This window comes from Phytophthora sojae, assembly GCF_000149755.1.
Source record: "Phytophthora sojae unplaced genomic scaffold PHYSOscaffold_21, whole genome shotgun sequence".
In the NCBI taxonomy this organism is placed as follows: domain Eukaryota; phylum Oomycota; class Peronosporomycetes; order Peronosporales; family Peronosporaceae; genus Phytophthora; species Phytophthora sojae.
Genome location: NW_009258135.1, coordinates 194,254 through 221,319, shown reverse-complemented (window position 1 = coordinate 221,319; position 27,066 = coordinate 194,254). Strand labels below are relative to the sequence as shown.

General features: G+C 52.7%; 7 protein-coding genes across 7 annotated transcripts; 2 read left to right on the top strand and 5 right to left on the bottom strand.

Moving 5' to 3' along the window:
• Nucleotides 1-233: 233 nt before the first annotated feature.
• Nucleotides 234-4,104, top strand: PHYSODRAFT_342812 (hypothetical protein; the record flags this gene model as incomplete). The annotated part of the gene is made up of 10 exons (XM_009541297.1): nt 234-284; nt 322-465; nt 570-748; nt 789-1,614; nt 1,650-2,045; nt 2,090-2,192; nt 2,247-2,476; nt 2,631-3,194; nt 3,244-3,841; nt 4,094-4,104. 10 exons carry the CDS (start codon nt 234-236, stop codon nt 4,102-4,104), a joined length of 3,102 nt encoding a protein of 1,033 aa, XP_009539592.1.
• A 212-nt stretch (nt 4,105-4,316) lies between these two features.
• On the bottom strand, nt 4,317-8,189 carry PHYSODRAFT_342811 (hypothetical protein; the record flags this gene model as incomplete). The annotated part of the gene is made up of 6 exons (XM_009541296.1): nt 4,317-4,832; nt 5,344-5,492; nt 6,573-6,817; nt 7,490-7,704; nt 7,823-7,895; nt 7,972-8,189. The coding sequence occupies 6 exons, from the start codon at nt 8,187-8,189 to the stop codon at nt 4,317-4,319; spliced, it is 1,416 nt and encodes a 471-aa protein (XP_009539591.1).
• A 1,659-nt stretch (nt 8,190-9,848) lies between these two features.
• On the bottom strand, nt 9,849-11,245 carry PHYSODRAFT_566610 (hypothetical protein; the record flags this gene model as incomplete). Its single annotated transcript, XM_009541295.1, is given in 3 exon segments — nt 9,849-10,382; nt 10,398-10,641; nt 10,989-11,245. 3 exon segments carry the CDS (start codon nt 11,243-11,245, stop codon nt 9,849-9,851), a joined length of 1,035 nt encoding a protein of 344 aa, XP_009539590.1.
• Nucleotides 11,246-13,568: 2,323 nt separating this feature from the next.
• Nucleotides 13,569-20,665, bottom strand: PHYSODRAFT_348663 (hypothetical protein; the record flags this gene model as incomplete). The annotated part of the gene is made up of 8 exons (XM_009541294.1): nt 13,569-14,071; nt 14,424-14,738; nt 17,978-18,119; nt 18,152-18,357; nt 18,398-18,637; nt 18,673-19,759; nt 19,843-20,393; nt 20,474-20,665. The coding sequence occupies 8 exons, from the start codon at nt 20,663-20,665 to the stop codon at nt 13,574-13,576; spliced, it is 3,231 nt and encodes a 1,076-aa protein (XP_009539589.1). The 3' UTR covers nt 13,569-13,573.
• A 239-nt stretch (nt 20,666-20,904) lies between these two features.
• On the bottom strand, nt 20,905-21,228 carry PHYSODRAFT_320232 (hypothetical protein; the record flags this gene model as incomplete). Its single annotated transcript, XM_009541293.1, has 1 exon — nt 20,905-21,228. The coding sequence occupies one exon, from the start codon at nt 21,226-21,228 to the stop codon at nt 20,905-20,907; it is 324 nt and encodes a 107-aa protein (XP_009539588.1).
• A 2,115-nt stretch (nt 21,229-23,343) lies between these two features.
• Nucleotides 23,344-23,891, bottom strand: PHYSODRAFT_419095 (hypothetical protein; the record flags this gene model as incomplete). Its single annotated transcript, XM_009541292.1, has 2 exons — nt 23,344-23,578; nt 23,689-23,891. Coding segments are annotated over 2 exons (438 nt in total), but the record flags the coding sequence as incomplete, so codon positions are not given.
• A 917-nt stretch (nt 23,892-24,808) lies between these two features.
• On the top strand, nt 24,809-25,006 carry PHYSODRAFT_422535 (hypothetical protein; the record flags this gene model as incomplete). Its single annotated transcript, XM_009541291.1, has 1 exon — nt 24,809-25,006. A coding segment is annotated over one exon (198 nt), but the record flags the coding sequence as incomplete, so codon positions are not given.
• Between the last annotated feature and the right edge of the window lie 2,060 nt (nt 25,007-27,066).

The following is a 27,066-nucleotide window of genomic DNA, read 5'->3' as shown; positions in this document are numbered from 1 at the left end:
CTGCAGAAACTTAACGATGAGGTGACCCTTCACATCAGCGAGTGCTTCAGCGTACGCAATCATGATGAATTGCATACAAAGACGAAACATTGATTATTCTACGCCCGAATGATTATTCGACGCATCTCGCCGTTCGTAAGGGTGTCACGGACACTACTCGATGCAGCATATTGTCGAGCCGCATTTCGCGGTTTGCCAAGACACCCACAAGCGAGACCCAGTGAAGTCGCGTCATGTTGAGGAAGTCGGAGCTCACCCCCGAAGATGCAGGCGCCTACCAGCGCGTAGAAACTCCTCGCGCCGTTGCTGTCGACGTCCAAGCGGGTGGACACCCCAAGCTACGGCACAAGCAGCGACTCTGGGGCCAAGGAACCGGACCTTCGTCATGAAATGGTGCACGATGGCCCCACCTCCTTCAACTTCAGCAACTTGTACCGCTACGCCACAAAGTTCTACTCGCGGTCGGTATCATCACGACGGGAGCCAATGGCGCTTTGTTCCCCCTCATGGCCATTGTCTTCGGCGATGTATTGACGGGGTTCACTACCACGCCTGTGGACATGGACAAGGTCAACAGCGCGGCTCTCGACTATCTGTATATCGCCATCTTCCTCTTCATCACGGACTACGTCTCGTACGTGGCGTTCTACTACAGCGCCGAGCGACAGATAAAGGCACTGAGGGGTGAAGCGCTCAAGCACATGCTGTACATGGACATCAGCTGGTACGACGCGCACGACGTGCTGCAGTTGTCCAGTCGGTTGACGGGCGGACACGGTGAGGATCAGGGACGGCATGGGCCACAAGCTCGGCGATTCGTTTCGATACTCGATCCAGTTTGTCGTGGGTTTTATCATCGGATCCGCCCATGGGTGGGATATCACGCTGGTGATGGCGTGTGTGATGCCTGTCATGGCGCTCTCGCTCAGCTGGATGATCAAAACGTTCACGATCATGTCGGACTTTGCCCAGAAAGTGTATGCTGAAGCAGGATCAGTGGCCAAGGAGACACTGGGCTCTATCCGCACTGTGGCTTCGTTGAATGGAGAGCAGAAGGCAATTGAGAAGTTTGAGAGCAAGATTTTCAAGGCAGAGACGGAAAACATCAAGCTGAACATGGTGGTGACAGTGGTGTATGCGCTGTTCTTGGCTAGTATGTGGATCATGTACTCCGTCGGACTCTGGTACGGCGGGTGGAATGCTTCAAAGGGGGAACCAACGCCGGGGGGTGTTTTCGCTGCCTTCTTTGGCGTCATGATGGGAACAGGTTCTCTCGGCCAGGTTTCCCCGAGTGTTTCCGCTGTGGCTAAGGCCGCTGGTGCTGTTGAGCAACTGTTCTCGATCCTGGACACTGCGAGTGCTATCGATGCGGAGAAAGAGGACGAGGGAATCATTCCTGACACGTGTGAAGGCAAGATCGATGCGGTGAACGTCAACTTCACGTACCCGAGTCGTCCTGACGCCCAGATCCTGCGCGACTACAATGTCACCATTGAGCCTGGTCAGACCGTGGCTTTCGCTGGTGCCAGTGGCGGCGGCAAGAGTACGCTGATTGCTCTGATTGAACGCTTCTACGACCCCACCAGCGGCACCATCTACCTCGACGGACGGGATGTTAGACACTGAACGTCAAGTGGCTGCGCTCGCAGATCGGCATGGTGTCGCAGGAACCTGTGCTGTTCGCCACGACCATCTTCGAGAACATCGCCATGGGTGGCGACAACGTGACCCGTGAAGAGGCCATCGAGGCCTGCAAGCTGTCGAACGTGCACAACTTCATCATGTCCTTGCCGGAGCAGTACGACACGCTGGTGGGCGAGAAGGGCGTCTCTCTATCTGGCGGCCAGAAGCAGCGAGTCGCCATTGCCCGTGCCATTGTCCGCAAGCCCAACATTTTGGTGCTGGACGAGGCCACGAGCGCGCTGGATAACGAGAGCGAGAAGATTGTGCAGGCAGCGCTGAATAACCTGATGGCCACGACCAACATGACCACTCTCGTAATCGCCCACCGGTTGAGCACCATCCGCAACGCGGACAAGTTCGTGGTGGCCACATTGTGGAGAGCGGCACGCACGACTAGCTCTTGAAGATCGAGCACGGCGTCTACCAGAACATGTACCGGATCCAGGAGCTGCGATCTCAGGAGGAGCAGCAAGAAGCGGAGAAGCGTGAGGCCGAGAACGGACTAGAGAGTACGAAGATGACACGGACATTGAGTGGGGTATCGGCTAAGACTGACATTTCAGTGAGCGCGGTGGAGACAAACTTCTTGGACAAGAAGCCGTTCAACCTGTTTGATTTACTGAAACTCAACGGACTCGCGCGGAACCACTTTGTCTTTGGGCTGGTCGGTTCCTGCGTCGGAGGCATTGCGGTGCCAGCTTCAGCCCTATTAATCACGGGCATGATCACTGCTATGACGGAACAATACGCGCTCTTCGAGAGGACCTGGGGACCGATCTCACCTGACAACGTTGTACAACGACGTAGAGCTGTATGGTATTCTCTACCTCGTCGGCGCTGCAGTGATCGCGATCTTCACGTATCTGCAAATGAACTGCTTCAAGTACATGGAGGAGAAGATCACGACACACTTGCGCACCGCCAACTTCAGGGGCTTGTGTTGACAGAATGTTGGCTTTTTCGACGAGAAGGAGAACGCGACTGGCGCGTTGACTGCTGATTTGGCTACGAACGCCACCAAGGTTTCGCTGATGTCTGGAGAGTCCCAAGCTGCGTTTACCCAAGCTGTCTTCACTTTGATCGCTGCGCTTGTCATCTCCTTCGGGTTCGGAAGTTGGCTGCTATCGCTCATCATGCTGGTGCTTATCCCCATGTTGATTTTCGGGGAGGTGGCGCGTATGAAGGAGATGGAGGATGCTGGTTTGATTTCAGATGACTTGGCAATCCCAGGAGCCCACGCGTCAGAAGTCCTTGTGAACATCCGCACGGTTGCCGCTTTGGGTATCGAGAAGAAGTCTGCCACCACGTTTAATGAGCTGCTTCAAGAACCGCTGCGCAAGGGCCGGAAGGAAGAGCAGGTTAGTGGTCTGTCGCTGGGATTCAGCTCCTTCATCATGATGGCCACGTATGCGCTCGTGTTTTGGTTTGGAGCCAAGAAGGTGAACGACGGCACCGTTGGTTTTGCGGAGATGATGCGGACATTGATGGCCATCACGATGTCGATCCAGACGGTCAGTTTTTGCCTCCCGATTCTTGACTGACGGACCCAAAGCGTTCAAGGCCGGATCGACGATTTACGCACTTCGTGATCGCGTCGCCCCAATTGATTCATTCACCTCCGACGGATTCCGTCTAGCCAAGGTTGCGGGCCGCCTCGAGTTCAAGAACATCTCGTTCCGATACCCCACGCGCCCGGAGATCAACGTGCTCAAGAACTACAACCTCACTATTGAACCCGGCCAGACGGTGGCGTTCTGCGGCCCTAGTGGTGGAGGCAAGAGCACTATCATCTCGGGGATCGAGCGGTTCTACGACCCCGTGGTTGGCGAAGAGCTGCTCGACGGCCGCAACATCAAGGACCTGAACCTGAACTGGCTGCGCAGTCAGATCGGTCTGGTGGGCCAGGAGCCCACACTGTTTATCGGTACTATCGCCGAGAACATCGCGTACGGTCTGGCCGAGCAGCCGAGTCAGCAGGAGATCGACGAGGCCGCTAAGATGGCCAACGCGCACGACTTCATCACGCAGTTCCCGGACGGCTACGAGACGCAGGTGGGCATGAAGGGCGAGCAGTTGTCTGGCGGCCAGAAGCAGCGCATCGCCATCGCGCGTGCGATCCTGAAGAACCCCAATATTTTGCTGCTGGACGAGGCTTTGAGTACTATACAAGTAGATTTGCTTTGGGATTTAGCGTGTCATGCATTTTAGGTTTTGAACGAGATAGTGGTAGCTACTATACAATCTAACTTCGCAAGTGCTAGAGCACTTCCGAGCCGAAATACCAGAAAATGTAAGTTGATGGAGTCGTAGATTTCGCATTCTTAATAGGGTCGCTTAGGTCCAACTGTTACAATCCTACTTTTCATCATGTGAGGTGTCAGTGTCAGCTGACTGATGCCTTTCAAGGCAGGTCCGCACTAGATTGCAGACCAACGTACTGATATCGGACGCGCGCATGTCATAGGCGACGGGCATATTTCCCTTCATTAGGTTGACAGAGTTAGGGTTGTCCACCGAGTGACTAGAGTGACTATGGCTAACCTGAAACGCTACTTGGTATAGCCCTGGCTCCAGATTCCTGATGATGCCATCATCTCCGATTGAATAGTTTTCCAGCATTGACCAAAACAATTTTACGTTATGCGTGAAGTTGCCTCCAACCGAATGGTCTCATGACGCTCTGCAGCTGATTCGAGCCCCTCGATGTCGTTCTGCAACCTCGAAATCACTTCTTCGCGACCTGACAAATGTTGCCGGAGGTTCTTCAGTTCTTCCGATGCAGTGATTAGCTCAGTTTGAAGTGACCCCACTTGGTTTCGAAGATCAGCATCCGCGACTTCGCGTTCCGACAGGTCACGTTGAAGCTTCTTCACCACGTCTTGCAGCTCTGCTACTATCGTGTTGACTGCCGCGTCACTTCGGAGATCTTTCACCTCGTCCTGTAGGTCGCGCAGCTTGGCCTCGAGAATATCAACCCGCTCGACCGAAATCGGCTCCAAGTCGAACGCGTACGTCAGCATACGAGGGCGCAGCATCGCTTGAATCTTGACCGAGAATTCCTGCTGCAAATGGCTCTCCTCTGTGCTCTGCAGAGATCGTGGAAGCTCACTTGCGTCTTCGACAGCTCGATTCAGTAACTCACGGAAGCACTGCAGTCAGCAGGGTACGTGGATCAACCCCGAAATTTCAATGTGATCTGACGTAATAGTATGAACGCACCTCGATGCAGTCAACGGCACCACATCCGGAATGTAGTTGGAGGGGTTAACATAGTCGATAAGTATTAAGTCGTTCGTGCACCTGCGGTCAGTAGCGATTGATCAGATCGCCCGCGGTATAATATTTGCACAACTTACCACTGTTTCTTGCTTTCGCAGTTCTCGAGCCAGATGCGTAGCTTGCCGCTTCTCAGTGAGAGCGAATAGCGGTAGGGCTGCGTCGGTGGGAGCGCAAAGGTCGTAGTGCCTTCGTATTCGATGCTTTTCGTGCACGACGGCCTCGGTGACAGATTGGACCGGCACGCCTAAATTGGTATCTTGAGCAGAATGCTTGGTTACTGGCAACCTTCGCGAAGCCGGACTTCTACGGAAAACGTCGTGCAAATCAGCCGTTTTGTATGGAATTCAGGGTGCAGCACCCTGAATTCCATACAAAACGGACCGTGCCGCAACGGCAACGGAAATACTCGAGAATCACCTCGTCGTTCTTGTTGCGACACGGGCGGAAGTAAAACCCCGAGACTTGGGAGTTCATGTAGGTAGGGCGAGGGGGGCGGATAGCGCGAACCATGCTGGATGAGGTCTTGGAGGCTTGAGAAGTGAAAATTGAAAAGTGAGCGCTGCCAAATGAGCTGCAACTAGCAACGCAGACAACCAGTGATTCCAGTTCTTCTGAACGACTGGAAGCGAGAAGATGGCTGGTAAAACGCTAACAGTATTATATAAAGGTAACTGTCATAAATTATGTAATATCACAAAGCACATCAATAAATTATCACGGTAGATGGCTGAACCCGCCGAAATGCGTAATTTATTGTTATTTTCTGAAATAATGTTATTGACAATGCTATTTTCGGAGACCCTGAGGGTGCTCATTGACCGGCGAATTCCACGAATGCGAAAATGTCAGGCATACAAACATCAAATGAAACGGCCCCATAATGCAAAATGTAGTGGAATTCATCGTGCAGTTTGCACGAAGCATTTTGTAGCGCATATTTGGTACATCTTGCGAAAGTAGAAACGCCGACGCTCGTGTGCAGGTAGTAATGCAGAGCTTCGGCGGTATATGCGGAGATTGGAGAACTGCTGATGACCAGCAAGTACGTAGCTCTGTCGACACGGTAAGTTTTAATTTGTCAGATCTTTTGTCTGAGCAGGTGAAGTAAGTTAAATAAAATGATTGTTCCTTTTCTTCTGCGTTGAGCAAGGGAAACTTTGTTGATTGTCGTAGACACTGCCCATGCACATAGGCCAGCTTTAGCTAAGACCTACTACGTTGATTGAGCGGTAGTTTACTTCGATAAAGCTCCAGCGCGCGTGTAAAGTTCCGCGTGCTGCATTATCGTCGAGTCCACAGCCGATTCGTGTCCGGTCTGGTCGCAGCAAAACTTGAATCGAGCCAACACCGCAGCACCGGTTGTCTCGATCGCTTCCATCGCCGTTAGTGTGCCGTTCGAGAGTCTCATCAAAAGCTACCTAGAGCAAAGAACGAACGCCCCGAGCTACTACCAGCGTCGCTGCCCGGGTCCAGCAGAAACTCGTTTCTGAATTGGCTACTTCCGCGTTCAGAACGGCATGGCATTTTCTGAGCCAGAGGTGTAAAACCTCTTCGATATGCCCGAGCTGCCGATGCAACCAAGGGCAGCGGCGCCCTTGTATCCCACGGACCAGTGATTTTTGGCGCCGAGTAAACGGCGATGCCATCGCCCGTCGAGAAGCGGAAGTACGTGCCATCAGCGCGACGGATGATGCTCGGATCGTTCGTGTTCACGCAGACGCCTGAACATGCCTCCGGGTTGACGTACGTATCGGCAGCTGCGCTCCACCAGATGTGTTGTGTGATGCGACGACGCTCGCCCACGCCGCCGTCCGCTGCGCTGCTATCTACGACCAGCTTCGCAACCTTAGAGACGCTGTCCCCGCGTCACGCGAGTCTCTAGGGCTATTATGAAGCAAGGTAGTGCCAGGTAAACGTAGTGGGTGTCGACAGAGATGGCCTTCTCCGCACTTGTCACTCGTTAAGCACATGAATCGAGAGCTTTCGTAGATATCTTGCTGAAGAGCTTTGGAGAGAGCTCTCAGCTCTAAGAGCTGAGCTCTTTGAAGTGTCACGTTGAACTCGTCAACGTTGTCAGAAATACCATAGAAATATCATAGAAACGTTTCTATATTTCTTGATTAGCGTCTTGAATGAGTGAGGCGATGGACGGTCCTAGAAACTATGCCCCAGGATGACCCGTATTCTTAGCTCTTAGCTCTGATGCATGGTTTTATCCATAGAACGACAGATAAGATATAACTGGAACATGAGTTATGATCAACAAAGTTGCTGTGTGTCTTGAGTTTGTGTTAGAGCATGGCAGCTCGAATAGTTCTCCACCGGTGACCAGAAGCACTTACTCCCGCACATGGCAGTTGCCTCTAACTGAATGAATTCAGGACTCGCACCAGTTAATCCGTGGACCTTGGAGCTACACTTTACAGTGCGTTGGGGCTTCATCACTTCGGCCTTCAGTAACTTAACTTGGTGTTGGAGATCTTAAATCACTGCTTCGCGGTTCGACAGACCACGTTGGAGCTTCTACACCGAGTTCTGTAGCTCCACCACTACGAAACCTGCCCCAGCGCCATGCCGAAGATGCTGCACCTCGTCCTGTAAGTCGCGCAGCTTGGCCTCGAGTACATTGATTCGCTCCACTGAGATCGGCTCCAGATTGAATACATAGGTCAGCACGCGAGGGTGCAGCATCGCTTGAATATTGACCGAGAATTCCAGCCGCAGCCGATCATCTTTTGTAGACTGCAGAGACCTTGGGATATCGCTTGCGTCTAGGACAGGGCGACTCAGCAACACTGTTACGAAGGAATATACGGATCAGTATCTTACTTCAACGCCATAGCATAATGTACGGACGTACCTCAATGTAGTCGAGAACGCCTACATTCGGTATGTAGTTGGTCGCGTCGACGTATTCCACAAGAACAATGCTCCTACAACACCCAAGGATGAATATTGGGTCAATACCATAACAATTCAAGTGTAAGATCGATTAGAAGACAACATTACCATTGCTTCTTGTTGTCGCAGTTCTCGAGCCAAGCTCGGAGCGTACAGCTCTTCAAAGAGAGCGAATAGCGGTAAATCTGCATCAGCTGCGGTGCGAAGGTCGTAGTGCCTTCATACTCGATATTGTCGTGCGTGACCGCCACGGCGACGGGTTGGACAGGCACTGCCGTGGTGGTTCCTTGGACAGAGGCACCGGGTACCGTCTCAAAGCCGGACATCTTGATTAATGCGGTGTTCGACGAACGTGCCCTAAACATTCTCAGACGACCAAGATGGTGCTGCCAAAGTACTCGGTTCTGGCGGATCGGCTTATCGCACATAAGCCAAGATGGGGAGTCAAGACGCTCGCAACGAACTGGATAAAACCAGCGGACAGAGTATTCTCACGAATAGTGCTTACCGGTAGTCATTGAATTGTAGATAAACCAGAGCAAAATCTGCAGCCTTAGTGGCATAGTAAAAAAAAATTATAATCGGACCGTGTTGGTACAGCCAAGGGAACCACTTCAGCTTATCACTGCAGCCTGAGTGACTATCTACCTCTGTCGTCTCCGACACGCACTAATCTAGACAGTCAACTTCGCGGGGAGAGCGAACGTCATGTAACCACTCGAGACGCTGCCATTGACGTGAACGGAAACTTGGTCACCTGCACATGGATGATGCTGGACAAAGAGAAAACCATCGGTGCAGCAAATAATGCGGTTGCCTTTATTCAGCTGCATTTTGCCATTGCCACTCGTTAAGTGCACCGGAACGTTCACTTGGTAAATGTCTGGATTCAGATCGTGAAAAACTCCGTCGAGCACTTTGAGATGTTCGCAACGCCAGAGAAGCAGTCCTTCAGGGCCTAACTGACTTGTTGCTCGCGCAAGAAAGACGCTTAGAGCTTTTACGGACCCGCACAGCGTCTTCACCTCAGTTCGCAAATCCGAGATCATTTTTTGCATCTCCTCTTGCGCGGAGTTTCTCCCAGCAGCCTCTGCTTTAAGCAGCTTCACTTCCTGTTGCAAATCTTGAAGCTTTGACTCCAGAACATCGATTCGCTCCACTGATACCGGCTCCAAGTTGAAGGTGTACGTCACTACTCGCGACTTCAACAACGCCCTCACCTTCACGTAAAACTCGAGCAGCAAGTGATCGTCTTTTACTTTGCGAAGAGCTCGCGGAGGGTTTTTGACACCCTCCAGAGATGATGAGAGTAGCTCATGGAAACACTGTTCAACATTGTAGCAAGGGTAAGCCCACGAAGGTTTTGTGCACTCACACAAGAAGATTTATACTACCTCAGCGTAGTCGGGCGCACGGGCGTCTGGGATGGAGTTCGATCCATCGACAAATTCTTCTTGGTCCAGCTCTTGTGTGCACCTTAGAAACATCGAGTTAAAACGGAGAAAACATGAGCTTGTAGTTTAATATGTATTGCGCTTGAAAACGGTCTTACCAACGCTTCTTGCTGTCGCTGCCTTCGAGCGTGATTCGAAGTTTTCCGTTGTTTAAGGAGAGGGCGTAGTGATATTTATGTGTCGGCGGAGCAGAGAAGGCTGTGGTGCCCTCAAACGTCCCTGGTGTTTGTAGGGTGGACTTCACCATGCTTACAGCCAGTCCGAAAGGTACCGACGACATAGCGGCTGAGCTGGGTAGCTCGAAGTGATCTCGTGTCGGCGCCAATTGACTTGTGGGAGACCGACACCCCTACTACGTAGTATGCTAAAAGTGGTGGGGATCGCTATAAAAAGTATTCGTCTTATCCAGGGCAAGAAGAATACGGGTTGATCAAGCAGGAAGCCATGAAGAAGGCCAGCACATGAAGATTCGAAACGGGCTTTACATCTACATATGCATAGAAATCGTAACATTGGTACAAGCTCTGTAGTCTATTCAACATCCCCGATGCGAGTAAACGTAATCGAGGTGCTTGCAACGACTTCAGTGGGGCATTTCACTGTGAGTTGATCGCCCTTGTCGATACGGACAACGCACATGAGGCTGGTAGAGCAGAAACTTCCTTGAGTGTATCCAGAGTAGGCGAACTGTACACAAGTAGAGCCTTTCATCAGCTGAATGGCTTCCGGAAGACGGTCCGCGTGGTGATTGACGACAGCCAATATCTGGTACAAGCCTGAAAGCGGCAACCGAATCACACCGTCCTCTCCAAACACACCATCGAGGTTGCTATTGCTCCAGCGGATGACGTCGCCAACTCGGCTGGTTGCGACCGCCTGGGCGAGCACGAAAATGTCTTTCGCTTTAAGCTGAGCTCGTACATCCCCCAGTATCTTGGTCAGCAAGGCGGCACGTGCTTCAGATTCTTGGCGCAGTTTCTTCACTTCCGCTTTGACAATCTGGATCTCCGCCTGAAGTGTTGCGGATTTGTTTTCAACTTCCAGGCGCAGTTTATCCATTTCGATCTACATGTCCCGCACCTTGGATTCCAGAACGTCAATGCGCTCGACTGAAATCGGTTCCAACACGAATGCGTATGTCATCCCACGGGACTTACGCAGCACCTGAAGTGTTACTGCGATCTCCAACCGGAAGGTTTCGTCCTTGACGCGGCTGAATGTGCTCGCAATCTTGTCAATGCCATCGCCAGCAATATTTAATACTTCACAAAAACACTGGAGAGGACCATACAGTTGGTAAAACAAGAAAGCTGCAATAAAGAGGCTTTAATCATACGTGCAATAGCAGCGTCCGGGATGACGTTCGTGGCGTCGACAAAAGCGTTAACGCCTAGTTCAGATTTGCACCTGTGTTGGGATACCAGTTGCGGTCATCAGTATCCAGTCTTCCGTTACCCCATACAATCGTGGTGGTCCTCCTTCAGATGATCCCGTCACTATGTAGGCACATCGCTGCCTCCCTTCGGCTGGCATAACTTCCTCAAGTTCGCGCCGCTTCCTCACAACCTTTAATGGACCGATGCCAGCTTGAACGCGGGAGAAACTGCTTGCTTCGCAAAAGCGAAAGTAGTATCATGCTCAGCGTATTGAACTGTACGTCGTACCGCCTACCATTGTTTTTTGCTGTCGTAGTCCTCGAGCCAGATGATGCGTAGCCTGTCGTTCTTGAGCGAGATCGCGTAGCGGTAGGTAGGCGCCGGTGGCGGTGCAAAGATGGTGGTCCCATTGAACTCGAGCACGGGTTGCGCGGAAGTCGAGGCAATGGGGCTTGGGGGCATGATGGTGGCGCTTTCAGGGTGCACCAAATCACTTGTGTTGAAAAAGCTAGTAGAAGATGGCAGGCTCTTGCAGTCCCCATCGCTCCTCATTGTGAACGCTCGTGGATGTTGCGCAGCTCTTCTCTAGTCTAAAGTGAGAACATGCATACTTCGATTTCAAATTCGAAGACCTAAATCAGGAAGGAGGTGACATAAGACTACGAGGTGTCATGCGACATCAATTTTTTTTAATATTGTTTAGCTACCATGATACTATCAGAAAGGTGAATGTCTGGGCTACGCATTGAAACCTACGTCGACACCACCAACGCTGCTGCTTCAGTTTACGTCGAGGCATATCAAATATCACTCATTGTTCTAACATTTTTTTATTTATTTTGCATTAAAGTGGCAGTGTTTTCGTGAGGGATTAAACAGTGCACACGACGGCGTGTCCAGTATTGCGACTTTATTTCAGCAACACTAAGGACGCCCTTCGTTTGGAGATTGCGGTCAGAATCCGAGTCATTCGAAAGTCACGAGTGATGGAGTACACATTCGGAATGAAACCGATATGCCTGGAGCACATTGGCATCCTCAAAGCAAAAGTTCATTACCTCCAAGAAGAAGTTATGAGTCGGCTCAAGCGACTGAAAAAGACAACTATTACGTGATGCACGAGATTCAAAAGGAGCTGGTATCGCTTCGTCAGAATTTATTGAGCCGGGGAATGCCGACTGCCGCCCTACGAAACGAGCTGAAGGTATTCCGCTGCCGAACCGTCAAGTTCAAGCCACAACTAAAGTGGGTGAGCTAATTCGTTGGGAGAAATCAGTGGATGCCCCATAAGTATAATATTCGGCTGAAAGAAGGACAGCAGGTAGACACACAACTCGGTGGGAGCAGCCTGTCGGGCCACCAAGCTAATCTCTTCAAACTAGCTCACCCGCCGTACATTCTCGACAGAAGCCTTAGGCTGTAGACTCCTAAAAATGCGTGAGCAAAGAACATTCACTACCAAATGATGTATTTCTTGAAAGAGCAATACCACGACCCGCAGCTTTAGGGTAGGCATTTTCACAGTGAGCTGATCGAACCCGAGTCATGCAATTGAGCGACGTCGATCCAAAGTTGCCTTGAGCGAATCCACAGTGCGCAGATTGAATGCAATCCGGCCTGAATGAACAAGTTGTGCCCCGCTGGCTGGTGGTTCACCACCGCTGTCATTCGGTACGTACCAGGCGCCTTAACGCGTATGATGCCGTCAATGCCGGTCACGCTGGCGTTCAGACTGAATACTCGTGGCTTGCACTGGGCTGACGACGGAGCATTCTTGGGCCAGCTCGTATGGGTTGGATGGCACATCGCCTTCACAATTCGCCAGACAGCATAATGCTTTCAGCCTTTGGACAAAGATTACTTCGAGTTAGGTGCCATGCCACCAAGAACCACGTTCGAGACGTACTCAAGGACAGAGTTGCCAGTGATTCGCGGATTAGGTACATAAAGCTTGAGCGACTGTCAACTTTGCAGCACAACTGGGGTCGACAAAGATGAAAAGGATTACGGGGTTACTCCTCCACTTCCACATTGTAAAACATGGAAACCTGTAGGTAATTCCCTCTTCACACGTTTTGTTGCAGGTCCACCCTCAGGCCCACGGGGTCTTCAGAGAATCCAACTTTGGGTAAATGTTCTTGTTCAAGAACTAGCCAACTTCTCCAACATCCGCGATGTTGATCCCGCAGGGGTGGTCGATCGAAATCCAAACCAGCCAAACCGCTGTCGTGACGACACCAGATGTCAACTGATCCCGTGAATAGGGTGAAATGTCCAAGGTATAATTCTCGAGGCTCATCCCGCGCGCTTCAATCAAATGGGCACAGCGACTTGCAAATTATCTGATATCATTTTCGGATGTAAGGGTGAGTTCTGCATACGCGCGTTGTGCTGATACTGCCGTTTTGGCTGATTGCTCGATAAGCTGACCTCAGAGCCCTGGTTGGGATCTGGAAGTCCTGGTTGGCAAGAGGAACTGCGACTAGACGGCACATTGTTGCTGACGACGACGACTTGCTTGCTTGCTTTTTTTTTTGAGAAGCACTTCAGGCCGATTCGTGGCAGTGCCACAGCTGCCCATGAAGATCTACCGTGGTTTCGTACTCCTGGAAAGCGTATGTAAAGTATGTACTACGTTGTAAGCAGTAGCAATGGTAATTGGGACTTGGCCATCAAAGTAAAGTCCGATTTCCAGTGCTGTACTCTGGGAAACGAAAAAAAAATCTTGAAAATGTGTCGCTATTCGACAAGTAACCCGCGGCCATGGGAGAATCTCGAGAAGAGTTTATCGTTTCCACTTCTGCAGCCTACTGCACTAGCCTACTGCCTACAGAGATCACCTTACGCATTGAAAAAAAAGTGAAGCTATCAATGTATGGATTAATCAATATTCAGTCGACCGTCTAGCGTAAGATAAGCCCCGTCAAACACAAACGCCAAGTCCTCCGCATTGCCAAGCAAGCGTAACATGGGCGTCATCCAGTCCGACTCGCTGCTCAAGCTCAGAACCCGAGTATGCTTCCAGACTGAAGCTCTTCCTGGCGAAGCCTTTTTCATTGTCCCAGCCGAACACCGTGACTCCACTCGCCTCGAATCGCTGGTCAGTAGCTTCACAGCTAGACTCCTCCCTCGCTCAGATTCTCCCAGCTTCGGGAACGCGTGGCGCAGCATCTCCTCACACAGAACGACTTTGGTCTTCGTCTTGGCGACAATGAAGCCTTCGGGACCTTGTTCCACGTTGGCAGCACGGATCTCGAAGGTCGGTTGCGAGAGGGAGACAAACCTCCAGTACTCCAGCACCGCTTCAACGCCTCGTCCATTCTCCACGATCACATCTGGAGCCATGGCTCGCTGCAGAAACTCACGGCGAGCGTGCGACTCGTGCAACGTTGGGTAGTTAGGAGAGTTGCAGCGCTCGGATATGGGCACATACGCCGTCAAGGCGAAGCGGAACAGTCGGAACAGGGGTATGAATAAAAAATTTCAATATGAAAATTGTCAATAAATATGAAAAAATATGTATTATTGGCAAGCGCCATATTAAAATTTATATTATTGGCTCGTATGATTTCAGGGCATACAAAAACACAGTCAAGATACATGGAATTGAAATATTTAATCAGCATAATAATGATTATTGGCGATCGTCATATTTAAATAACTATTACTGACAAGCAGTTTTACCAATTCAATATAATACTGAATTGGGGGAGCCCCGAGTCGGAAGTACTCGGCCACCACGCTTCAGGGGGGGTGGAGAGATGGTCTGGTGCTGGAACTCGAGCTTCTGCACTTGGTCTCGCAACACTTGTACTTGCTGCTCGAGAGTGTCGGCGTGGTCCTTGAGCTTCTGTCGGTACCGGATTTGAGTCAAGCGGCGACGCTCTCGGTTCAACTGCGCGGCGTCTTCTTCTTCTTGAAGTTTGCGGGTCTGAACTTGAGTGTCGTGTGCAGGAGGAGGAGCTGGTCTTTTGCCGGTATACCGAGGGATACTCCCATGGTCGAAAGATGTCGTCACGGCGACGCGTTCGTACGGAGATGAAGTCTTATGGTCAGGGTCGGAAAAAATAATACAAAAATAATTATTACGGAATTGTTCCACTAAAAGAACTGATTATTGGGAATCGGCGTCTTGCAATGATTATTATTGAGTCTAGTGGGCTTCAATATTTGTCGGTATTTTAATCTACATACAAATGTCAAGATAAAAGGCAAGCTCAATACAATAATTACTGTATTGTTCCACTAAAATAATTGATTATTGGTGGGAGTCGTATTGCAATGATTATTATGGAAGAAAGAAGCCTGCAATACAATTTTATATTTTATTTTTTGGTGGAAGCGCTCGGCCATGTGTGGGATCGAAGACTGACTGTAGCGCGCAGGAGCTTGGTCGAAGCCGCGGTGGGTGGATACTCCGCACCTCGTTGCACCGATCGCTTCGTCGCTGAGCCAGCGGGTGTTGGGGGGACAGAGGGCGCTGCTCATTTTGGGGCCAGAGCGGTGGGAGTGTCCGAGGTCGACTCGGCAAGAAGACAAGTGAACGGAGCAGTCTCAGGGTGAGTGACCGATAGGAGAGAGAGCGAACTCATAACGCATTTCGTGCTTACGCCAGATGATCACATCCAAATATGGCAGATGACCGGCTTGTGCACTTCTCCCACGGCTGTGACGCCTCATACAGTAGAAGGCTTGCAATATTGTACGAAGCGGCCTATGTGCATTGACTGTACTACAGCCAGGCCATCGCTTACGTGCAACCACGAAAGTCGTTATCGACGGGGATTCCAATCTTCTTGCTGGGATGACTGTGCGATTGACGCTTGAAAACTCTTCACTAGGTGGCGCACGACGGCCTCAAGTTGATCTGAAGTTCTTCTCACTGGAGTGCGCCCGAATAGCAGGGTGCTGTCTCAATTAGGGCTGTTTCATGCAGTGCTCGAAAGTGCACGAAAGTACTTTCGTGCAGATTCATCAGCCCTTTATTACGGGGATAGCCCATTGAGACATCAATTGCTTCTCTCTACTAAGTACGATTAAAGTTCTTGAAATTACAGGCATAACCCTACCGAAACTGGTGCACGAAACAGCCCTAGTCTCAATTACTGGCCGGACAGAAGGCTACCGTACGCCAAGTTGAGGTTCTTGCACGAGCCTTGCGAGGAAGAGTCAATTTGGAATCACCACTAGTCTCGGAAGCGTTGCGGCGGGTGCTGTTCATGCTTGAAGAGGATAACCATTGGTTATCCGCTTGGTTATTAACACCTTGTCTCCGAACGTCGTAAGTTTCGACATGTCTGTTTTTTATGTCGTAAGTTACGACATTGAGCGCGTTATACTAGAAAAACGTAGACACGATTTTCTCATACTTTAATCAAGTTTATTTCAAGCAACCGCAACCTATAAGGTGCGAGAGGTATTTGCGACAAGCTCACAGAACCGGGTCAGAGGATGGTTTCAGGTGGGTGAAAGATTTCAGTTTGATCCAGAGCCTGGACAGTTTGGTCCAGAGTCCGGACAGTACGTCCAGAGTTGGACCAGACAGATATCCTTCAGTGAAGGATAAGTGAAGGACCTTCACCCAGCACACGAAGTTGACTTTAGACACTTTTGGCGGCAACTCAGGGTGACCGGCTAGACCTGGGGAAGCGCGCCGTGTAGCGCACACCCGGTAAGAACGCAGGCAAGCGCAAGAAGACACGGTAGGAACTGCTTCCCCACGAAGAAGGAAGCGATGGTGGACAATGACAGCAATGACAGTGAGCGTGTAGGTTGCGTTGCAGTTAGTCAGTGGTCAGTTTCGTGTGGTTGAATAAAAGTTTGTTGAGCCAATGCATCTTCTTTCATGTGATTTCTGATCGGATCTGCACAACAGTGCACCTCCTCAGCCATCGGTTGACTGCAAGTGGGGTCATTTACGACATTGAGCGGCGATTGCTCTATTTCTATGTCGTATCACTTACAACATTGGCGAGAAAACCTGATGACAATTTATACACCTATCCCGACGAGAAACACATGGTACTTACAAATATCAAGTGAATCTGTAAGTCGTAACTTACGACATGCGCATACGCGTCTGAGGCGAGTACCGTTCCGAGACAACGTGCTAACCAAGTCCGAAGTTAGCCGTTATGTACACTTTGTCTTCCCGACGTGAAGTACACGTCATGGGGAGCTTCGAACTTCAATCGATTCGGCAAGACAGCCAATGCGATGCATGCAGCTACTTCGCTGTCTGCAACAAGTACAGTACCGAGCTCTTTAGACACTACGATAACCGTTTAGAGACTCTCGACTAGATGCGAAACTTTGGTCTGGGAGGACAGTGTAGACTTCCTTTGTGTGCAAACGTGGGGTAGGCAAGAATAATGTAACATGAAAATTGGTGGCAAGTTTTCAAACCCTGGTGTAGCACCTTCCTGGCAAAAATTGGCGAAGTTGCCGTGCAAAAGACACGAAAGAAGTTAAAGGCGCGCTCGGCCGGGGGCAAAGCCCCCGGCCGAGCGCGTTGACGTCATGCATTCCAGCTATACAAATTTATACAAGAAGGATTCATGGGATTTAGAGCGGGGCCCAAAGCCGCAGGAAAAAGAGCAATCCGTTAGTTGTGATTTCAATGATTTTGAGTAAATGTTAGCTTATAAGGAGAAAATGCAGCTATACTAGTTATGATTTTCTAAATAAATTTCATAAATTTAAGAACTGCTCACTACAGTGTGTGGTACACACTACGGATACAGTCGACATTCTGGGAACAACCAGCCACGAAATGTACAAACTTTGTGATGTTACGGTAGCCATAATCTGTGTACTATGGACTCAGGCGACATTTGCCAATTAAAGTTGGGGTCCCGGCCGCTGAAATAAAATTGGTTAGGCTGTTCAGCCAGCTAAAGCTGTCCTCCCAGTATAACCTCGTATTTGAGTCTGTTATTAGTCATTCTTGAGTCTATCACAGTAGGTGAAGCCTCGGTCGGTCTCTCAATGTGAACGCAGGCTCAGTCGACTATCAAGTCTAAGCCATGATGCCCTGGTATCTGCGTAGTTGCCCACTCGCGCTCAGTCGACAACATACGTTTTTGAAAGCCGGTGGAGCGTACACTGTATTACGCTGTGGTCTAACCACTCGCAGCGTATACATGCATCGGTTCTGTAGTATCTTCGTCGTCTTCACACCCCTTCACTCGGCTTGAAGGGCAATTGCAGTCTGGTAGCAACGAGGGCGTCTTGGACTTGCTATTACGCTTGGCGTGCCGTCGCTTTGGGTCCTTTGACTGTCACGTGGCTGAGTAGATACGCGAACTGGGCGTGAATCGTAGCAGCGTCGAAAGCTTCCTGGTGATGAGCCGCGCTCATCTTGGCCGTGATGCGCGCGGTATCAGGGAAGAGGAAGTTGGGCAGCGAGTCCCGTGGGCGCTCGGGGCTAGTGCCAGCACTGGCTGGTCTCGGACGTACTTGATCCCTTCCCACGGGGTCACAATGCCGTCGCTATCCGCTGCGGCGTCGTGCAGTTGCCGCATGAGGTGCCAGAACCTCGCCCACACGAGCTGCGACGACACACCGACGTACGAGTTGCGTCGCCCTAAGCCCCCCGAGAGCTTCTGCTGCTGCTGGGAGAGCGCAAACTCGCGCCGCATCTTCTGGAAGCCAATGCGGCCATCCTGGAGGCATTTCAGTCTTTTCAGCAGATGGGAGGGTGACTTTACTCTGTTGTTGTGGAGGTGGCGGCATTTTACCGTTCGCAAACGGCTGCAGTGCCTGCTTGAGCGCCGCCAGCCTTGCTGAGCTCTCCGTCTCGTTCAAAACGTACTCCATGATAGCCTCCAGCCAGCGCACCTTCAGATTTGCCTTCATGCGTGAGATATGCACCGCAAGGTCACTCAGATCTGGAGGAGCGTTCTTCGCTGCTGTCGCGGCGTCTTTCAGGTCTTGGATTCTCTTCTTGTAGCTGTCCGTCGGGTGTTTAAAGATGAGACGGCAGCTCTCTCCTCGCGCGACAGCATCTTGAACAACGTCTTGAGCATCTTGAGACGAATAGCGGCGACGTATTCGGAGTTGACGTCGAGCGGTGAAGCAGGCGTCCTCCCGTTGCCCAAGTCTTGAATCACAGCCAGAGCCTTGGCCCATTGCCCATCCAGAGGGAAACAGGTCCAGCATTTGTCAATGAGCTGGCTGAGTTCCTTCTCCTCCAGCATCAACAAGAACGTGTTCGACACGAGCTGCAGTAGCTGGGCGCTGGACAATCTGTGGTGCCTCAGGTAGTTGAGCATGATCATCTGGAAGCGCTCGATCGATGCTGCCGTGGACGACTGCGATATTGGTCGCCCGTCGTTCGTGTCTTCTTCGATCTCGATATCAAAGTCCGACCCGCTCATGCTGGCGCGTCGTAGCTTCCTGGCCTTCCGTTCATTGTCGTTCTTCTCGTACTCCTTCGAGAGTAGAAGCCACTGCGCTTCAGTCAGGTACACGGCTAGATCGCTCAGGAAGAAGAACTCCATGTCGGTGCTCAGCAGCTTGAGGAAGAACACGTCCTTGGGGCTAGCACGCGGCACCACTTCACCTCCTAATGCCTTCTCGTCCGGTAGATCTCCCACCCTGCCGGAGGACGTAGCGAGGTACAATCGGAAGAGTGACTCACCCGCATTGGGCAGCACGTCCACGACCAGCTCCAGCTGATCCATCCCCTCCGTGTAGGTCAGGTTATGCAGGAAACACATCTTCCCGTGGAGGTCGAAGTGCTCGAAGACGTCTCGGAACGAGTCGGCGTCTACCAGCCCCACGATAGCACAGAGGATCATCTCTCGACCGCTGGAGCTGAAGCTTGCGGCGTTGTGAGTGATCGCGCGACAGATCTGCGCACTCGTAGCCAGCGGAACATGTACAGGGTAGTCTGGATCATCCAACCCCATGCCTTTCCGTCTCAGTAACAGCAGACCTTGTTGTTCTTGCAGCGCATTCACAAGCTGATCCAGCATGGCCGAGTTGGTGGCGTAGACCTTTGCGATTACCGCTTGGACGTGAGCGAACGGCACATACTGGAAGATCCGAGCCACGTCGTCAACACTGACAGCTCGCAGTACATTCGGATCCGTGATACTCCGACTTGCCAACAACGTCTTCTCCACTCGCGAACGCGCTCAAAATACGGGGTGCGCGCGTAAAAATTCTGCACGAGCGCGGACATCGCGTCCGGCGAGGTCGAGTCGGTGACTATGGACGGCAACGAGGCGTCTGGGAGGTAGATGGCGCCTTGAATCCCGGCCAACATCTTCTCCAACAACGTTCGGTAGCACCCGACGATGCCAGGCATCTTCAGCAGCGTGGCGCAGCACGCCGCTGCTTCCACAGCGTTCGGCCGGCCGACTTGCTCCACGAATCCCTCCTGCACCTCGTCCAGCTTGACCTCAGTGAACATAGCGAACGAAGCGAAGTTGCTACGCTCCACTTCGTACGACCGGATCCACTCTTCAACCGTCTCGCCCGATGCCAGGTGGGCGTTCAACCGCTTCAACTGGATCACTTCATCATCCGAGTCTTCGAGAGCTCCTTTTGGTGCACGAGGTGAATCAGGATAACGGGATGGCGACGATGGAACAACTGAAAGATGCCGCTGCTGCTGGTAGTGTCGTGGGTAGCGCGGAGACTCGCTCTCTAGAGGGTGGAGTCGCTCTCGAGTATTCTTCTTGCGCTTGAAGTTCTGTCGCAATACAAAACGAAGTGTGAGCTTTCAACGAGTAACAACTCTATTAATAGATCCAGGAGGGATACTGCACGCACCTTGATGGAGCTCACGAGTCCGCTGCCACTGCCAAGTGTGCTCGAATCGCCAACAGCTTCAGCAGATCTTGGACTCAAAGCATTCGGCGACACCGGAATATACACGCGCGGACTCGAACCCGAGGCTGTAGGTGAGGCAGCAGAAATCGCCGACACCTTGTTGGAACGTGACAGTCCTGCACTGCCACTCATGCCTCTCCCTCTCCCCTCGATGCAGACCTGTCCAACGCAGGGCGTTCCCCAACGACTTGACGTCGAGAGCGTCTGCTGCTCGTTAGTTCACAGGCGTTTCAGAGCGTCACCACCTCAGCAGAATTAGCACCGCAACTCTGGACTCTGGATGAGTGGGCATGTATGCTACGTGTTAGTACGGGTGGGGCAGCTCACCTACGATTTCCAGACCCCGTTAAACCTTGGACCTTCTCCATCTTTTAAATCTGCTCAATCAACGAGGCGTACGTGTCACGTAGCACCTGCTCCAGAAGCTGTCGCTGCTCTTGGGGCTTCCCAGTCGACTCTGCTGCTACCCTCCGACTGCTGTCCCTCTTGCTGCTACCCGAGCCACTCTGCAGCTGTCTCTGCAGCTTCAACAAGAAATGCACCAGCTCCGTGCTCAGGTCGGCGTTCTGCGAGCACGCGTGCACGATCCAGGGCAGCACTTCGCCCAGCAGGTTGATGTAGCCAGCGCTGTTCTCGCCCGAGCTTCCAACGCCGTTGCGCAGCTTGTTCCAGACCACACGTAGCGCCTGCTGCATCGCCGCGCTCTGCTTGCTACCCGAGAGATGCGCAGCGCACAATAAGAGCACCACGCGTAGACGGAAGCGCCACTTGGGGAGGTTCTTCTCCGCGCCTTCAGCCACGAACTCCATCAGCGGCTTCGTCCCCGGTGTAGCCGAGCGAGACGACGAAGAACCGGTCGAGTTGGACGCAGTTGGTGCCATCCAGTGGTCCCAGAGCAGCTTCATCACCGGCACATGAGCCACTAATGTTGGCACCAGAGTGACATCATAACCCTGTGTGTGGATCGCCAGCAGTAGTCGTGGTGGCGACGGCGAAGACACCTCGGCGTCTGCAGTCAGCAGCTCGTCGACCATGTTGCAAAGCAGAGCACGACTCTCCTCCGCTACTTCATTGTCGCGAGACTCGGAGCTCAACGGTTGCAGGCGCTTGAGAATGTCGTGCACCAGCAAACAGTCCTGGAGGAGCTGGTGCTGCTGGACACTGGCAGTGGTGGACGCAGCCGCAGACATGCCCTCGACAGGCACCAAGCTTGGGTCGCACTTGGTCATATGGACGTTGGCTGCTGCTCGCACGTCGCGCACAAGTCCGAGTAGCACGCGCAGCAACGCTGGCTGACTGAACACGCTATCGTGGGCGTCTTTGACTAGGCGGAATGGCTCCTCCAGCACCTGTGTATATGTCAGTAGCTGCAACGTTCCTGGGTGTGTCTGCACTTGTTTTTGACGCCAAAGTACGTCCGGGAAGCAGAGCGCGTGGACCAACCGCATCAATAGCGAGATACTCGCGCCTTGTTCGCGACGCGCACGAGTCTCATACAGAGCTGCCAGCTGCGCGCAGAATGCAGCCACTTGTCGACACGATGCTGCATACTTTTGCGAGGATAGCACTGCGTACGGGAGGAAGCCGTCTACCAGCACCGGCAGCTCGCGCATCACTACTTCAATAGGTGCCGCCTGCAGTTCCAGTAGCAACGTCTGAACTGCCGTCCAGGAAGCAGGAGACTGGACGACAGTGTCGTGTTGCTGCTGTGTCAGCAGCAACATCGTCGTCCTCCACGGGAGTGGCCAGCTCAACAGTGTCCACCACCAAAAACTAGATGTCGCGAGAAGCCACCTGCTGCTTGAACGCCGCGCGCTCGCCACATCGTCCGACGTCTTCCAGCCCGCCAGCACCAGCAGCTTGCCTCCCTGCTTCACACTACGAGCTACGTCGTAGTGTGCAAGCACGTCACGGGGGTCACCACGACCACATCGGCTTCTCGACAGGCTCCGACGTCGCCTGACCGTTGCCGCCGCCCAGAGCAACGCGCACCTCCAGAGTTGGCACCGGACGCTCGGCAGCCTCCTCACCAGCACTGTGGGTCACCATGGCATTCACGCGGGTGAGGGTTCTTGTTCAGCAAATCCAGCGTCGACTCGAACGAGCAACATCGGCCTCAACATCGTCGAAGCCATAGAACAGGAACTGCTTGATGTACGCGGCGGATCCCTCCAGCTCCAGCGACTCGCCGAGCACCACGTCGAACTTCGTGGCCTGGCTGCTCTCCGACGCAGCGTTCACCAGAGCAGCGTCGTACAGCTCCTCGCTCTTTGCAACCACAAACGCACGGCGAGACGATGAAGTCGCCGAATGGCGCAGCACAGCGCGGCCCATGCCCACCGAGAATGTTTTGAGTTGCGGAACACGCCACCATACACTCCCGTCACCACCACGGGGGCGGACTCCACAGCAGGCTGCCAGTATGTCGACTGGAAGAAGACCTGCAGGTTCTGGGTCAGCAGGCCGGGCCGCGCTGAAAGGCCAGCGCGCTGGGAGCCACGTTCTCCAGCGCCACCACTCGCTTCACCGTAGCAGGAAGAGCCTGCGCAAAGAGCTTGTGCGACCATGGCAGCAGTAGACACACCTGCACCACACTGAACTTGCCTCCAAGGATTTGCTCGTAGGCCGCAGCCTGCTTGAGCGCAGCGGCGGCCTCGCCCACCACGACCACGGCGTACTCAGCGTCCTCGGCGCGAAAGTCCTCGTACACGCGGTACTGACGTTGCAGTACGTGGAACAGGTCGTCCGTGACGTGTTGCACCATGCTCCATGACGTCTCCAGTCTGCACTCCACTGGAAGAGAGTCCAGTCAGCGTCTCGATCGACTCCTCCGTCAGAGTGTCCACCTTGGCGAGCTCCCGCGCCACGCGCGCGCCGTCGTAGAAGTGCACCCGCAGTTTGTGCAGGCGCTGCGCCGCCACGTGGGCCACGACGGTCAGGTCGTGGCATTCCTGAGGCGACGCCGAGTTGAGCAGCAGCGCGCCCGAGCGTACAGAGGCCCGTGTGGGCGTGACGCCGGTGGCCTCCTCGACAGCCGAGACCATGCTCGCGCTTGGACGGGGGCGTGAAGTAGGCTCCTCACCTCCTTCTGGATCGTGATCAATTACTACTTGGCCATCTCGGAGAAGAGCGTCTCCGTGGTCGTTGTAGTCGACGTCATGTCGCAGCAGATGGACTCACACGCAACGTGGAACACGGCGGGCGTCGAGGTGGCTGAACCCTGCGCCGGCTGGAAGAGGCTGGGAAGGAACAGCGGCAGTTTATGCGACGGGATGAGCGCCGCCGAGGAAGCACCCACAGCCAGCGCTCCACGCACGGCGTCAGCGGCTCCGGGGAGGATCTCAAGCGTCACGGGGCGCTGCGCTTGGCCTCCTGCGTGTGCGCGCTCTCGGCGGCGGCCAGCAGCGGGTAGTCGAAGACGTTCAAGCTGACGTGGCCGGCCACGTGCAGCACGGCGTTAGCGCTGGAGCAGAAACTAACGGCACGCGTGAAGACGCGGCTGCTCAGCTCAGAGCGAGCGGCGCGCAGCTTGTGCAGGTGGCGTGGGCGCCAGCGACGCCGTGGATGTGTCGCTCGCGTTTCGTCCAGCACGTCCACAGCCCGCGCGTCGGCGGGGTTTCCGTGGTTGTAGGTTGACCCAAGGTCTTCGCTCTAACAAGCAACACGAAACAAAAGACGAATATCTAGCGACCACCTGAGGAGGCAAGCAGCTTGACCATGCGATCATCGAGTTGCTGAATGTCCGACTGGAATACCTGCACATTTTCAGCCAAGCTCGCCTCAATCTGAACATTTCCATGTCATCAGTTAGTGAATACGTTAAAACGTATAGCCAGTTGCATATGAATACAAGAAAGTATCTACCCCGTTGCTAGGATGCTTACATTCGCCAGCAAGGCAGCATCCGAATCAGTCAGCGAAGCCTCGGCCTCCTGGCCGGCGTCCACCATCACCTTGTGCTTCTTGTGCTCGGCGTCGGCCGCCAGCAGCGCGCAGCGCACCAGCGATGATGGGACTCCCGACGTGTTTGAGATGGGAAAAGATATGAGAGCCACCCAATCCACCAGTGAAGAAGACACGAGGGTGGCGAAGGATTCCTCGCGACCGCCATCGGCTGCAAAAAAGAATGTAGCTTGGCTTACAGAAGTGTTCAGCGGAGGGACAGAGCGGTATGTGGAGGAAGCGCCCACCGTGGCGGATGATAAGCTGCAAGATGAGTGCGATTCTCAGGTTCGACAGTACCTGGGCGATGCACATGGAACTCGAGTGACTACTGATGCTCTACAGTGGTGGTCAACGCGGCGAGGGAAGTACCCGATCGTGGAGGCTTTAGCTCGGAAATGGTTAGGATGTATTGCAACTTCTGTGCCATCGGAGCGTGCGTTTTCCAAGCGTGGAAATGTAGTTACCTCGAAGCGATGCTCGTTGGACCCTGAGACCATTCGCGACACGTTGTTCGTCAGTGAAAATTATGAAGAGGACGATGACAACATTGATAGCAGTTCTGAAGAAGAAGACGACGAAGAAGAAGAAGAAGAAAACAACAACAATGGAGGAGGAGACGGCGGTGATGTTGATGGGTAGTTGACCCTAGTGTATAGCATTGGAATAGCTGATGTTTCACATTGCAAATATATTTGACACTCATGATCGGAGTATTGTACTGTCAGATTGGCTTTTACTGCACCCGCTTCGCTTAGCACTCTAATGCACGACCTCTTCCCCGTAGTTGATCATTGCTTGTTCATTTAAAGCGTCTTAGCTCCCTTGCCCGCTGCATGTTGTTACGTGTTGTCACGTCCGCCGCCCGACGCTCTAGGACTCCCGATGTTGGAGAAGCTGCAGTTTGCGAAGTCCAGCACCACCGCCACAATGATGCCGAACTGCACCGTGGGGTGCCACAAGGACTCGAATGATGGGGAAGCCGAGCGCTGGCTTCCTCTCGTCGTCGCTGCTGCCAAGTCTTCGTCCAGCGGCAGCTTCTGCAACTGCTCCTGCTTCTCCTTTTGGCTGTCCTCCTCGAACACCTTCGTCATCCCAGTAAGCTCCACGTCCACCGATTCGAGGTCAACGGGGTGCCGCTTGGTGGACGTCAACAAGTCCGTCTGCGCGGGCGTGAGCTTGGGCTCGACGTTGTTCTCGGGGGACTTGTTGCTTCTGGAGGACCACAAGTTCTTGATACTGGACCTCCTCCGTCTTTAGCTGCTGCTGCTGCTGCTTCTCCGTCGTCTTCTTTGCAGCGACAGCGGCGTTCACGGTGGGCACGAGACTCACATTGATCATGACGAGGTACTTAGTAGCTGCATAGCGTCCGCAGCATGCCAATTCTGGTCACCCCCGCCCTGGTAGGACACGAGCTGCGCCACGCACGCGGAGAAGACGTCCGTCAAGAGGAAGACATCCTAGTCCAATAGCTTGAGCAGCGCCGTACTGATATCGGCCGCCGATACGGCCTTGGCCACTTTGCGCAGGTCTTCGCCGTAGAGTCTACTATCGACACCAACCTTTATATCCAATCAGCAGCAGATATTTGTATGATCTTAGCCAATGAAAAAAACGAATTTATCACCAATCACAGGCGATTTGTCGTTATCTGTCACTATCGCTTCGCTAACAGCCAGATAACGACTGTTGTTGGCAAGTCAGATAACAGCTAACGTTGAAAGGCCTACGAGTACCGACGTATGCTGATCGTGCCGAAGAAGACAGTAGGAGCTCAATTAGTGGCCGCCCACTATTGGAGTTAGTGGTGCGGACCACGTTTGGAGAGTGTAGATCACTTCTTCCCTAAAGCGTAAGGCGCACTAACGTTTACAATACAATACAATAAAATAGCACCTTCTCATTGGAGTGTGGCTTTCTCGGTCGGAGCAAGCAAAGAAAGGGCAGAGGTCAGTCAAAACATGCCCAAATCCCATCAAGGAGTGCCGGGACTTGTAGCGCTGTAGCTCCGCCATGGCACCTTACCATCCGGCACTTCCGTGTCTCCCTTAAAGTAGAGATCCTTACGCACTAGCAGGTGGTCTCCATGTTCGCTAAGGGTGCCTACAACGCGCTCAAATGCCATTATTCTGGGGGCCTTTTGTGAGGAGCGAGGCCTGTGCAAAGGCGGCCACCCCATCCCAGGATAGCCCAATAAAAAATCAAGATATTGAGAAAGCACAACTATCTAGTTGTAGTTCGCAGTTCGTAAGAACTGTGTTTTGAGGGGGTGTCACGCGTCTGTAAACCCCGCTATAATGATGTTGAATCTCTACAATAGTGACATGCAACGTCAACTTCAATCATGGTCGCAACCCCTCACTCGACCTGCGCTACCATTCAACGTCAACTTCAAGCATGCATGAAAGCCTACCACGAGTATGCCAATGCATGCATTAGTATTGGTGTCATTCCCGCAGGCTTTAGATATCATGCATTAGTTCAGCACGGAATAGATATAAAATCCAAAACGTTGGTCATAAACTAAACAAGGCAGTATATTACAAAGCCATAGAATATGTTTAATTGTTCATTTTAACAAGAGTACGAGC